This window comes from Sphaerodactylus townsendi, linkage group LG14, assembly GCF_021028975.2.
Source record: "Sphaerodactylus townsendi isolate TG3544 linkage group LG14, MPM_Stown_v2.3, whole genome shotgun sequence".
NCBI classification, from domain to species: Eukaryota; Metazoa; Chordata; class Lepidosauria; order Squamata; family Sphaerodactylidae; genus Sphaerodactylus; species Sphaerodactylus townsendi.
Window position 1 is genome coordinate 256,070 of NC_059438.1, and position 13,686 is coordinate 269,755.

Consider the following 13,686-nt stretch of genomic DNA (forward strand, 5'->3'; position numbering starts at 1 on the left):
TGGACTTCGGTGTAGGGCAGGGAACAAACGGAATAAAATAAATGCTGGAAAATTCCCTTGAGACTCAGCAGGCTGGCTATAAAGGAAATCAAATGCCAGCACGCTATCTGGCCACGCGGGGATGCAGCCAGAGAAAAGGCAGCTCTTGAGTCACCTCAGTTCCTATTAAGCCCGTAAGCCCCCCGAAAGGCAGAAAAGTGGGCTTTTCTTGCAGTCTGCCTGCCCGAAGGCATTTTAGGCGACGGGGAAAGGCCGGAGCCCGGCCCATTCCGCCGCCTCGGGAAAGCGCCAGCCCCTGAGGCGGAGCCGCGGGCAGGGCGAGGTGAACCGAGGACAGCGAAGGCGGGCGGGGCGGGCTGATGAGGGACGACCGTGGGAGCGGCCAGGCTCTGTCAAAGAGGACTTCGAAGCGGGCAGGAAGACATGGGCGGGAGGACTGCTGCCTCACGGACCGAGCCGGTAAAGGGCGCCTCAGGCGTGGATGTGAGGAAGGCGGACAAACCGCCGCCTCAGGCCCAGGGGGAATGGAAAGAGGCCGTGATGAATGTGTGAGGGGAGGCGGGTGGAGCGCCCTAAACGTGCTGGGGCTGAGCAGGCAGGGCCGGTATGTCGGTGTGGGTGTTGCGGTTTTGCACGTGCTTGAAACGGAACATGCTCGCTTACTCGGGAATAAATCCAAGAGGAGGGGTTGGGGTTTGTTCGACGACCAAGCGGGCGGGCGGGCGGGCGGGCGGGCAGAAGAGGTGCCCGGACCGAAGCGCGGATTCGACCGAGCTCGGAGTTATTTATTTATTTATTTATTTAGCGCGCCCACCCTCTTCTCCCGCGGCCGCTCCGCCGGCGCGCTCGGGAGTTGGTGTGGCTCCGCCCACCGTGCCCTGCACCGTTTTCCTCACGCCCCTCTCAGCAGCCAATGGCATCGCGTTCCAGGGGCGGAGCTGACGTGTTCTTTAACACCCGACCGTCGCTTTGACAGGGCTCTAGTCTGACCCTTCAGTACCTTTTGTATTTCGTTGCTTTGGTTTGCTTTTTTAAAACCACCTTGCCGTTTTTTAATTTGAAATCAGGTACAGCAAAGCAAACCACTGGCAACTATTTGCAACCCTTGCAGTAACGCGTTAATTCAAATGCCAGGGTGGATCTCAACCAGCCAGAGCCATCTTACAGCTGTTATAGGTCCCACTGGGAACCCTGCCTACTCAACCACTCATGTTATGTAGTGCATGAAATATGTAATGGACATGCACGTGTGGTTGCAGAGGTGACCATGATATTAAACCAAAGGCAATTGCCAATGTCTGCTTTTTATCATAAAAGTTAACAGTAATATTATTTATTCTTTTTAGTAATATTGTTTATTCTCTTTAGTAATATTGTTCATTATCTTTAGTAAAGCACATTGTAAATATGCATTTTCCAATAACAAACAAAAAGTCACTAAGCTCGGGGCCCCCATGGCAGCTGCCCAGTGTGCCCATGCATTAAGATGGTCCTGCAGCCAGCCGATCTCAATGGGCATTAGTCAAAGACAGAAGTCCTTCTCAGGTCTATTGAGTCAGTGGGTCTTACTCGCAGTGTTTTTAGGATTACCTTGAAGGTTTACAGGCTTACAGTAAGGGAATAAAATCTCAACATCAGCAAAAAGGCTTTAATATTTAAACATGTAAAGGAAAGACATATAACTTTAAAAGAGCTTGGAAGCAAAGCACAAGAATGAAAGAGCAGTTGATTTTAGGACAGGGATTGCAACAATAAATGAGAATATACTTTTCATTTGTTATCTGACTAGTTAGGACAACTGTAGTCTGTCAACCATTTTCAACTACATGGCTTTTTTTTTTGTGATTATCGTTTCGCAGTTTAAAGCTTCAGATATATTTCATTCCAGTTTTGATATTATCATTTGACAACTGGGGGGGGGGGGGTCCTATAATTTCAGTTGAAAATACATCTGGCAGCTATAGTTCGCAGAAGTTTATTCCCATGTCAGTCTTTGAGGCTGTCAAGAGAGTTCATTTGGAAAGCTGAAAGCCTAGAAAAAACTTTTGTCTCCTCTCATGAATTACTAAAGTTCAAATTTGCATGTGCCATTCATAAGTGAGCACTCATCTATTTGAGGTTACTGTGTGCCTTGTCAGAATCACGGTGCCATTCTTGCTAATTGGAAACCAGCTGAAACTGGTTGCTTCGAGAACATGAAGAAAACTTTATTTTTGTATAGGGGGGATTTGCGCCTTGTTAATGAGGCCAAGAAAGTTATGAAAGTTATGAAAAGATCTGCTCTAGGCTCCCCCCTCCCCAAATCTCTTATTGCATAGAATTTTTTCTCTCTGCTATTTAGCCAAGTGGGGGTGGGGGTAATTAAAAACCCCTTCCTGGATTCAGTGGATTGTGGTCCTAAGGTATTTATAAGTGCCACATTTTATCGTACTTAAAAAAACCTATTTTGATTTGCATTAGGTTTCCAGAGATCTGCTCAAGATGGCTAACAAAGTAAAGCATTTTTGCAACTTGAGAGAAAAGCAAGCTAAACGTATTTAAATTAATATTGCTTTTACTGTATTGTCGAAGGCTTTCACAGCCGGAATCACTGGGGTGTGGTTTCTGGGCTGTATGGCCATGTTCTAGAAGCATTTTCTCCTAACATTTTGCCTGCTCCACTTGCTTCACTACCATCAGATCCTCTGAAGATGCCAGCCACAGATGCAGGCGAAATGTCACGAGAAAATGCTACTAGAACACGGCCATACAGCCCGGAAACCACACAACACCCCATTGCTCTAATTACTTGGTTCTGTTGGTTTCAGCAAACAGGAGAAAGCCATTTTGTCTGTAGGTGGAAAGAAGGGAGGGTAGGGGGGATCGGGAAGCAGGGGAGTGAACAGTGTGGGGGAAGGGAAGAATAAATAAGCCCAATTGTTCATCTAACATATAAAATGCAGTGGCCTTTCTTAACACCAATAGAAGAGACAGCTGGATGAAGCACAAAAGGAAAACAGGGGAAGGTTACCATATGCCTGTTGTGACAAGCATTGTGAGTAATACCTGCCTTCATGCAAAGTAGCAGGTTTTGCTGCTTTGCATAAAGGGCCATAATACAGGGCCATAATTCTGGACTAATGGTGCAGTCCTAAACTGAGTTATATACCTTTCTAAATCCACTGAAATCAATGGGCTTATCGGGATGTACCTCTTCTTAGGACTGCACTGTAAATCTTTAAAGCATTTCAAGGCTCATGAAGTCCTTGTCCCTGACTCAGCAACACGGTTTATTGATTCAGTTCCACCCTCTCTTAAGCTGGTGCTGCAGCATTTCATTCTTCTCTGTACTGTACCGCAGGACACATAAAGGACCAATTCAGACTGTGATCCTGCACTTCTGGAGAAAGCAGCATTAGGGTAAGTCATGAGCTGAAAATCCTTCCTTCTACACAGTTATCACTTTGCTTCCAGTTACCTCAAGGCTTGGAAAAAAGAACTTGAATTGTGCATTCGAAGGAGGCTATATTATATGCCACAATGCATCAGTGAAGTATTTATTTTGTTCATGAAACTACATGATGTATTCATGAGTGGTGCTATATAACTATAATTATATTGATACTGAATTTTTAATGCATTGATGCCACATGAGTTACTTTGAACTGGTGGGATACAGATTCTCATGCATAGAAGAAATAAAACAAATAGTTCCATTGTACAATTTGATGTGCTTTGGCTAGTGACTTACTTAGGAAAGCATTAGCAAATGGCATATGAGAAATACTGAAGAAATTGACGAGATCTATAGAATCAACTCAAAGATAGCGAGGGAGAAAAATCTCCCAAGAGATATACTTGTTTCTTTCCTGAGAAAATCTTTCAGAAATGAAATTCTCCACAAGCATTATGAGGGAAGACTGGAGGAGGGTGGAATAGAAATCATCATCCTTAAAGAAATACCTAGTAAAATGTTGGACTCTAGAAAAGAATATACAGACTTAACCTCTATGCTACAGAAAAAAGGCATCTACTACAAATGGGAGTTTCCGGAAGGCCTGTCTTTTCAGTTTAAAGGGGCCAGAAGACTTGTGTAGTCGACCCACGTGGTCAGCGTAAGAACGAGACGAGACGCGGAGATAACATCTGGTGGAGATCGCCAGCGGCGGGAGACCGGAGGTCCGTGTTCCTAGCGAGTCTCCCGTCTGCCGGTTCCTGGCACCTTTTATTGTTCTTCTATCGGGGGCGTGTAGGAGGGAGGACCGGGGGGAGTTCCGGGAGAACGGGAGGCGGGAGGTCGGGAGATCATCATGTGATGCATGATCTCACCTGGCTACGTGCGGAGAGGAGCGTAAGCGTCTGAGCCTAATCCTCACCTGGGGGCAAGACCATTGTCCCTGCGCCCGGTGATTGAGCCGGGCAGTTCATGACCTGTGACTCATGGGGGGATGAGGAGTGGGGGTGCGGTGCGACCGGCAAGGCCGTAGGTCCGTTGGCGTCCCAACGTTCTACCACGGCGCTGCTGGGTCGGCAGTGCATTACTACAGACTTGTAACTAACAAATCTGAGGCGCTAGAATTTTTGAAGAAATCCAAAAAAGAACTGAAATAAGTACACTCTACAGTAGAAACCAGCTCTCTCCCCCTTCCTTTATTTTATTTGCTTTTTTCTTCTTTTCTAATAAATGATGAATATTATTACGTGGAATGTTAATGGATTTAATAATCCTGTTAAAAGAAAAAACATTTTTAATTACCTGTTACAGAGGGAAACACAGATTGCGTGTTTACAAGAGACGCATGTTTTGTTTAAAGACATTCATTTACTTAAAAATTCAAAACTTGGTAAAGAATTTGTAGCGGCTAGAGTAAAGGGCAAAGGGAGCTGGAGTGGCAATTTTTGTTAAAGATAAATTTCAACCCTATTTGGTTTATGAAGATCCGGAAGGACGATTTCTGTTAGTTAAGGTGCTTGAGATCAATGGGCAAAAAATTTTGTTGGTTGGTATTTATGCTCCTAATTCAAAACTAAAAATAGAATTTTTTTTATGGAACATGTTGTTTTGATAAAAAGTTATTCTGGAATATTGGTCTGAATATGAAGGTTTTTTTCTGATCATGGGCGATATGAAAGATGGGGGGTAATCAATGTGAATTTAGATAAGCATTATGGAGGGAAGATAGCATTTCTTTACCGGATCAAGGAAAATTACCTAAAAAAAGTTCTTTGAAGGTATGGAACTATTGGAACTGATAGATACCTGGCGCTTTAAGTTCACATCCTAATGAAAAGGATTTCCACGTGACTTTTCATCACAATTCAACTCACGGAGTACCGAATAGATATGATGCTAGCTTCAAAGTCACTCATTAAAAATGGGATTAAAAAGTGGAAATTCTAGGAAATACTCACTACAGACCACAAAGCCTGTGTTGTTAAATATTAACTTGAATGTTAAAAAGTATGAATTTCTAGATGGTCTCTCAGATAATAAATTATTGCTTGACGAGAATATTATTCAGGACTGTAAAAGACACATATAAAAGAGTTTTTTATGGTAAGGAATACTGAACAGATGTTTTCAAAAGAACCTAATTTGGGACCTTCGATTCCAAGAAGCATTCATAAGGGGAATTTTCATAGGCCATAGAATTAGGTTAAAAAAAGAAAAAAATGCAGAAGTTATATTAAATCTAGAAAGCAACAGATAAAAAAGAAAGAACAAGACCTGATTAAAGGTAAAAGACAGAACAAAAAACTGAACAATCAATTAAACTTCCTGAACCACCAGCTAGAAGTGTGCTAGCTCCTGAAAGATACATATAAACAAGAATACTTAATAAGGGCAAAAGACAAGCTTTTCTCCCATGCTGACAAACCTAGCAAGTGGTTTTGCTTGGAAACTAAAAGAAGAGGAAGAGGGCAGACAAGAACGATCCTTAAAAAAAATCCAGAAGGTTAAAGACCAGTTTGTTACTGATAATGAACAAAATTAAAGAAACATTCTTTGAATTCTACTTCTAGAATTGTATCAAAAGAAAAGAATCAACCGACGAGATCGAAGATCTATATCAAAAGATCTTTACAATCATTTAAGAATGGAACCTATAGACACCAAATTCCAAAGAGCCAAGTTAAACCAAAATATCACCAAGGAAAAAGGAGGTCTATAGAAACGATCAAAAAACCTTAAACTGAATAAAAACTCCAGGACCCGATGGGTTAATCGAATCTATTTTTATAAGAAATTCTATGAAGAACTAACTGACTTTTTAGTAAAACTATTTAATGGAAATCCCTGAGCATGGCATTCCAGAATCATGGAAACAGGGAAACATCTCTCTTATACCAAAAGGAGATAAAAGATAAAACAGAGATGGAAGGTAACTATAGACCCTATCTCCTTGATCAATGTTAATTATAAAATCTTTGCCAAAATCCTAGCCGATAGAATTAAAAAAAAAGTCCTGAGCAACGAAATTTATCCCTCCAGGAACAATCAGGCTTTTTTGCCAAAAAAGACATATATGAAAAGACAACACTAGAATAATTATTAATATAATAGATTACTTTGCAAAACCACCCTGAAAAGCAATTAGCCCTTTTCTTTCTAGATATGCAGAAGACTGCCTTTGATAGCCCTAAAACTGGGACCTAATTAAAGAAGTTCTGCCAGAAAAAAGAAGCGAATTTGGATCCAAGTTTACCAGATGGATAGAAAAAATTTACTCAGACCAGTACGCTTAAAGAATCAAGTAATCAGCGGAGAAAGAACTAAGAAGTGTCAAATCCAGCATTGTTGGCACTTTCGGCAAGGCTGTCCGTTGTCCCCCCCCTGCCTATTCATTTTAGTTTTTTGAATTACTTTATAGAAAAAATTATGAGAGGAGACAAGCGAATACAGGAGTTTAATTAAGAAGGAAAACTATAAAAATTAGAGCCTTCGGCGAGACGATCTAGTTTTTAATTCTAGAGAGTCCCAAGTTACAAAGAGTATAAAAATACATAAAAGAACATCTGGAGCTTTACAACACCCATCTCAGGCTTGGAAGTTAACAAAGGAAAAACCCAGATCCTGGTGAGGAATATGAAAAGAAGAGAAGAGAGGATAATTTGGAAGAAGAACAATGGGGAGGAAAAATCTCCCCAAAAGCTAAATATTTAGGAATAAATTTAACACCAACTAATTTGAACCTTTATGAAAAATAATTATGATGTGGTCTGGAAAACTATTAGAAAAGATCTTGATAGATTGAATGAGAAACTTCAGCTATCCTTTATAGGCAAAATAAGCGGCCCTTAAAAAATGAATATATAATTCCGAAATTACTATTCTTATTTCAGCACTTGCCCATTATAAAGACAAACAAACCATTCAAACTATGGCAAAAAAAGATCTGCTAAAAATTCTTATGGGGAGGGAAGAAACCAAGGGTCTGGATTACAAGGGCACTTGCTGACTCTAAAAATAGAGGGGGAATGAAGCTGCTCCAAACATAAAAAAATGTATTATGAGGACACTGCTAGTCCTAATGTGTTTAAAAAAGGTGGTTCACATTAGAGAATAAAAATCTTCACTTACAATAGAAAAGGAGCCCCTGATTTAAGATTTGGTTTCCATGCATACTTATGGTATGGAAAAGAAATAAATAGACAGTTCCTTCCATCATCCTTTCAGATTTGCCCTTTCCTGAAAGTATGGCAGAAATACCGTGAGACTTTTATACAGGGAACACTCCATTTTGGCTTTCACCCCATGAAGTTTCCTCTACTAAATAGAAATGATCTGGACAAAGGCTGGCTCAAATATTCAGATATACTGGGAAAGAGCATTCTCCAAGGTGAAAATGATAGAATGGAAGATGAAACCTATCGAGAAAACTAAACAATGAAGGATGGAAAATAAGCTTGGTGGATTGTACTTACCAACTTTATAATATATATATTAAAGAAATACAAAACCTCCTTGGAAACATGGAGAAAGAGGATAGATTAGAACAAGACTTATTAAAAAAGATGATTTCTTAATTAAAAGAATTGTATAGTATATGTTCTTCAGTTAGAACAAGAAGATCGAAACAGTAAAAAGGACTATATGAGGTGAAATGGGCGCAAGATTTGGGCCACCCAATAATGTATGAAGATTGGGAACATATATGGAATGTGGGCTTAAAATTCACAAGCAGCCCAGTTATATAAAAGGAAAAAATGTATATAAAGATCAGATTTAGATGGTATCTTCACGCTGACCCAAGTAGCAAAGATTACAAAAGAAACCCGGTAACATGCTGGAAGTGTGGATCCTTAAATGCGGTACATATTCTTTCCATCAATGGTGGGCTTGTCCAAGAATAAAATGTTTTGGACACAGAGATTCATAAGGAAGTTCAAAGAATGCTTAACATACCAATAAAATGTAAACCCTGAACTGTGTACTTGTTGGGTATGTGTGAAGTAAAAAAATATTGAAGACAAGGAAAAAAGGGTTTTATTTCAGTAGCTTGGCTACAGCAGCCACAGATTAGTTTTGGCTTAAAGAAATTGGAAAACTTCTAATATTCCAAATTATATTTGAGTGGCATATAGAAAATGTTAGAACTAGTAAAAATTCCGCCCAACCATACAGGGTAATGATGAACTGGAAAATACTTATAACACAAAGAAACAATGGGACCAATGGACTACATATATAGAACAAAAATATATTGTCCAAAACTTTCATGCTGTTTAATAATTTTATTTGAAAACAAAGTATGTACAGACGGAAGCCTCTGAATTTGAGAAATAATGATGTTTAAGAGTATAATAGATAATTTTGAAAGATGAAAGATGTTAAACTATTCTTGTTTTTTTTCCTTTCTCCCTTTCTTCTTTTCTATGATGGCGATCTTCTTTCTTCGCTGACTTTCTTCCCTTTCTCTCCCTTTTTTCCTTTTTCTTTCTTAGTTAAGGCATGAATGAAAAATACTGTAATGTTATATTTACTATATGTCTGTAAAACTTAAATAAAGCATTCAAAAAAAAAAGAACTACTGATCAGGCATACATTTATTGGGACACTTTTTTTTGTGATCTTACAGATTTAAGAACCAGTCGTCTTTTGGAAAATGTACAGCCATTCCCAAGAAGTTTCCAGTAACTAGATTTGTAAGTATGCATTTGGAAAAAAAAATCATTCTTTATCATTTCTGGATAACTCAGGCTAGCCTGATCTCATCATATCTCAGAATCTAAGGCCGTTTCCGCACGGCCTCCCTGTCGCCTCCACGCCGGCGAGAATTCCACCGGCGTGGAGGCGAAGGCCGTTCGCATGCATGCATTTTTTTTACCGCCCCCAGGCCGTCGTTTTTGGCCCATGCGGAAAGGGCCTAAACAAAGTTGGTCCTGGTTAGTATTCAGATGGGAGATCACCAAAGACATAGACAGGCAGTAATAAAAGTGCCTTCTAGTCTCATGCCTTGAAAACCCTTCTGACTTGACAGCACTTTACACACACACAACGCAGAGGTGTATCTAGCAAAAATGTAGCCTGGTGCAAAATCTGAGTTTTCCGGCTCCTGTATGTGCGGCCACCCTCCCCCACCTCAACCAAACAAACTTTTTTTGCACCAGGTCTTGAGGTCAGTGTGTGGACCCGGGAGGGAGGGGTGTGGAGGCAATTTTCCGCCCTCCACATGACTAAATGGCTGCAGCCCGGGAACATTTGACCCTATATGTCCCTCTGGGCACAACATTAAACAGGAGAGAAGGCAGTCCAGTCACATCAGTTCTTGGAGGCCAAGTATGGTCAGTACTTGTGGAGATCACCAAGGAAGACTTTGTAGAGGAAGATGATAGCAAACCATCTTTGCTTCTCACTTGCCCTGAAAGTTCCTTGCTTGAGTCACCATAAGTTGGTTGCAACTTGATGGCATTTATGTAAGTAATGTTAAATATGTAAGTAATGTTATGTAAGTAATGTTAAATAAGTCACAGAAAATTAATGCTAAAATGCCTCTTTTCTCAAGAGCACACCTGTCCAAATTGATGTTTAATATCTATCCTGTATTGTACGATCGCAAGAAGCATTGCTTACCTTCTAATTCACCAACTGCTTTTTCCCCCCTTTTACCTGTAGATTTTTCAAAACATCCTTAAGATGTCTAGCACTGTGTCCTCTTGGATTATAAACTCTACAAGAAGCAGCATCTGCGCTTTGCATGGAAAAGGACATTTGAATTTCAGGTACATTTCAAGCCACAAGAAAGTTACACGGAAGAGCTTGCTTTCCAAAAGTCCTTTTCCCTCTGCACAGGCAAGCATCAGAGGCAGCACAGCTGATGTTTTCACCTCAAGCAAGGCTTTCAGACATACGTCAACAGAAGAAGAAGATTTCTCCTTCCATCTGACACCAACACAGATAGATAACGTATTAAGGGCAAGCGAATTGTCCGTTGCAGTACCCGAATTCGAAGGGAAAAACCCCAGTTCAGTTCTGAAATTTGAGAGTAACCAGTTGGCTGCCAACACCCCAAGTGAAGACCGTCGAAGTGCAGCTGCATCCTTGCAGACCCGGGGGATGATGTTCGGGGTCTTTGATGGCCATGCAGGTTATGCCTGCGCCCAGGCGGTCAGCGAGAGGTTGTTTTTTTATATAGCCATTTCTCTGTTGCCTCGGCAACGGCTGGAGGAAATCGAATTTGCCATGGAGTCCCTGAAGCCTATTCTGCCGATCCTGCAGTGGTACAAGCATCCGAATGACAGGTTCTATCAAGAGTTAGCCTCTTTATATTTGGAACAACTCAGGGTTCATTGGCAGACCTTGCTGGACATGGAATCTGGCTTTACGATGGAAGAAGCCTTGGTGTACGCCTTTAAGAGGCTGGACTCAGACCTGTCGTTGGAAGTCCAGGCTCCCTTAGAAAATGAACTGATAAGGAACGTAGTCCTTCAAGGCGCTTTTTCAGGTTCGACAGCATGCGTGGCTCACATTGATAATGTTCATTTGCACATAGCCAACACTGGAGACTGTAGGGCCGTCCTTGGCGTTCAGAGCAAAGATGGATCGTGGTCCGCCCTCCCTCTTACTCGAGACCACAACGCCTTCAATGAGCTAGAAATCTTAAGGTTAAAAAGGGAGCACCCAAGGTCTGAGGAGGACACCCTCTTCGTGAGCAACAGGCTGCTGGGAGTCCTTATGCCTTCTCGGGCGTTTGGAGATGTCCAGTTCAAGTGGAGTCAGGAGCTGCAGCAAAGCGTGCTGGGAAACAGGAGCAAGGCTGAAGCATCAAGCGTTTATGGATACATACCTCCAAACTACCACACCCCTCCCTATTTAACTGCAGAGCCGGAAGTCACCTACCACAAAATAAGGCGTCAGGACAAATTTTTAGTCATCGCCTCGGACGGTCTGTGGGACATGCTGGGCAACGAAGAGGTGGTCAAGCTCGTTGCGGAACATCTGCTTGAAACGGATAGGCAGCAAATGCAGCTGACTTTTAAAAAGCCAGCCAAGCTGGGTTACCTGCAAAACCTGCTGCTCGAGAGGAAAGCTAAACACGCCCGCTCCTGTGACGAAAACGTGGCCACCCACCTCATCCGGCATGCCATTGGGAGCAATGAGTATGGAGAGATAGATCCAGAGAGGCTTGGAGCCATGTTGACACTTCCCGATGACCTGGCACGCATGTACAGAGATGACATCACGGTTACTGTGGTCTATTTTAATTCCGATACGGTTGGCGGCTACTACCAAGAGAATAAATAAGGGACCTGCCTGGCTACTAGATCTTACTTGTGCTAATTCTGCATACGAAGGGGTTTCTTTTTGCCTCTAGTGAAATGTGACAGTGTAGAAGTCCCCTAGCTTTCTCCAGTGGCCTAACTTCCCCCTTCTAAGCAAGAAGTTTGCTTAGAGTTTAAATTTTATAAAGTTTGTATCGATGTATTAGAACAAAATGTTGTAAGATGCCCTGGGGGTGGGAACAAGGGAGGGGCAGATCTGTGCCAAAAGGATTGAGAAATAAAGATGTAGTTAGCTGTTTACAGAATGAGTAAGACCTGAATGCAATACTGTTGCCAAGGCAATTGATGGCAAATGTCTTTGGCTTTCCTGGAAGTGACTTTACTGTTGAATGTGATCAGCACAATCTTGTCCAGACAAACGGGCACACTTGGCATTTGAAGGCGGGGCTCAAAAGTAGCCACTGATTGGAAGACTGCATATGGAGGGCTTAGCCAGTGGGGACGATGATGTATCAAACTGTTCTTGCTCCTGACGTGCTTGGGAGATGGCCAAAAAAAAGGGGATGGAATTGGAGATGGGTTTCTGTGCCCTAGAATGTGAATTTTAGAAGCCCATTTGATGAGCACACTGTTTGTTCCCTGGACTTATTCCTCTGTTTATTCTTATTCCAAACAGTTCATCCATTTCAAAAGAGGTTGGCTTTTCTACTCTGCTTTCGACTGTAACCTATTTAAAGTTTGAAAACCAGTTTGCATTCTTCTTGTTCTGATTGTAAAGCTCTCCGTGCACGGGACTAAATTGTTGCTTGAACACATTTATACTGCGTAGCAGGGATTGAAGGGTTTTAGTTATTGCCTATACTGTGCCATAACATACTGTGCCTCAGAACTTCTCAAGCTGTGGAAATTTGCTTTAAAAAGAAAAGAAATGGCTTAAAATGCTTGCAAGGAACATTGGCAGATCGCTTCTTTTTTTGAGGAAAATAACCATCTTGCTGGATTTATTTTATTTTGTCCTGAATGTCCCAGACTAGCCCTGTGTCATCAGAACTTGGAAGTTAAGTAGGGTTGGCCCTGCTTAGTACTTGGGACACCATCAGGGTTGCTGTCCATGGTTGCTTTGCAGACCATAGCTTACCATCTCTGTTCATCTCTTACCTTGAAATCCATACAGAGTTATCATAAGTTGGCTATGACTTAATTGCATTTTTCATCCCCGTGCTTGTTTGTCCTTGCCTTGATGGCTCAAGACCTCACGAGCAAAGCAGGATCAGCCTTCATTTCATTTCATTGGTTAGATTTATACCCCGCCCTCCCCCGAAGGGCTCAGGGCAGCTTAACGACAAGCAAGTCAAACATCAAACATCATCCATCATAACATATCAAGAGTAAACAATTCATGACATAATAAACAATTCATGACATAAATCAGTGGCAGCTTAACAACAGAAACAACAAATTATAATATCACAGCGTAATATAACAATGATACACCGGGAAAGTCCAGGGTTGCTCAGAAAGGCAGATAATGGCAAACTATTTCTGTATCCTGAAAACCCTGTAGGGTTGCCATAAGTCGGCTATGACTTGACAGCACTTTACGTCATCAGTGAATTTGGGTATATATATTTGGCCCATGTCAGTACTATTCACGGTTGGGGGTTTTTAAAATGGAAACATCCAATGGCAATTGTCCATCTCTGGCTTGTTGAATTTTTTTTTAAGTGATGCTTTTTCCTGGGTTGGGAGATCGGTGTGATTTTTTGGATGACTGAAGGTTTGCTTATGGACTGTTTAGAAATACAGCCTTGGATACACAGGCAGAGCTATCAGCTAAGTGGTAACGGCCCCTGCATTAATAGTGCTTTGTCATAACGGTTGCTAATAGTTTGGTTCCTTTGTTGAGTACTTAATAGCGCACTTTGTTTTGAGTGACTGTTTTGTCTAGATAAAAGTTGCAGCCCTACTTCAAAGCCATCGCTG

The 13,686-nt window shown here is 41.6% G+C and overlaps 1 protein-coding gene across 1 annotated transcript; it reads left to right on the top strand.

The window, feature by feature from the left end:
- The first annotated feature begins 304 nt into the window (after positions 1-304).
- Positions 305-12,592, top strand: PDP2 (pyruvate dehydrogenase phosphatase catalytic subunit 2). Its single transcript, XM_048516140.1, has 4 exons — positions 305-459; positions 3,341-3,399; positions 9,060-9,126; positions 10,097-12,592. Exon 4 carries the CDS (start codon positions 10,118-10,120, stop codon positions 11,723-11,725), a length of 1,608 nt encoding a protein of 535 aa, XP_048372097.1. The 5' UTR covers positions 305-459; positions 3,341-3,399; positions 9,060-9,126; positions 10,097-10,117; the 3' UTR covers positions 11,726-12,592.
- The last annotated feature ends 1,094 nt before the right edge of the window (positions 12,593-13,686 follow it).

What these genes read in the sequence shown, in the direction of transcription:
- PDP2 (XM_048516140.1), top strand. Translation starts at nt 10,118, where the DNA reads ATGTCTAGCACTGTGTCCTCTTGGATTATAAACTCTACAAGAAGCAGC.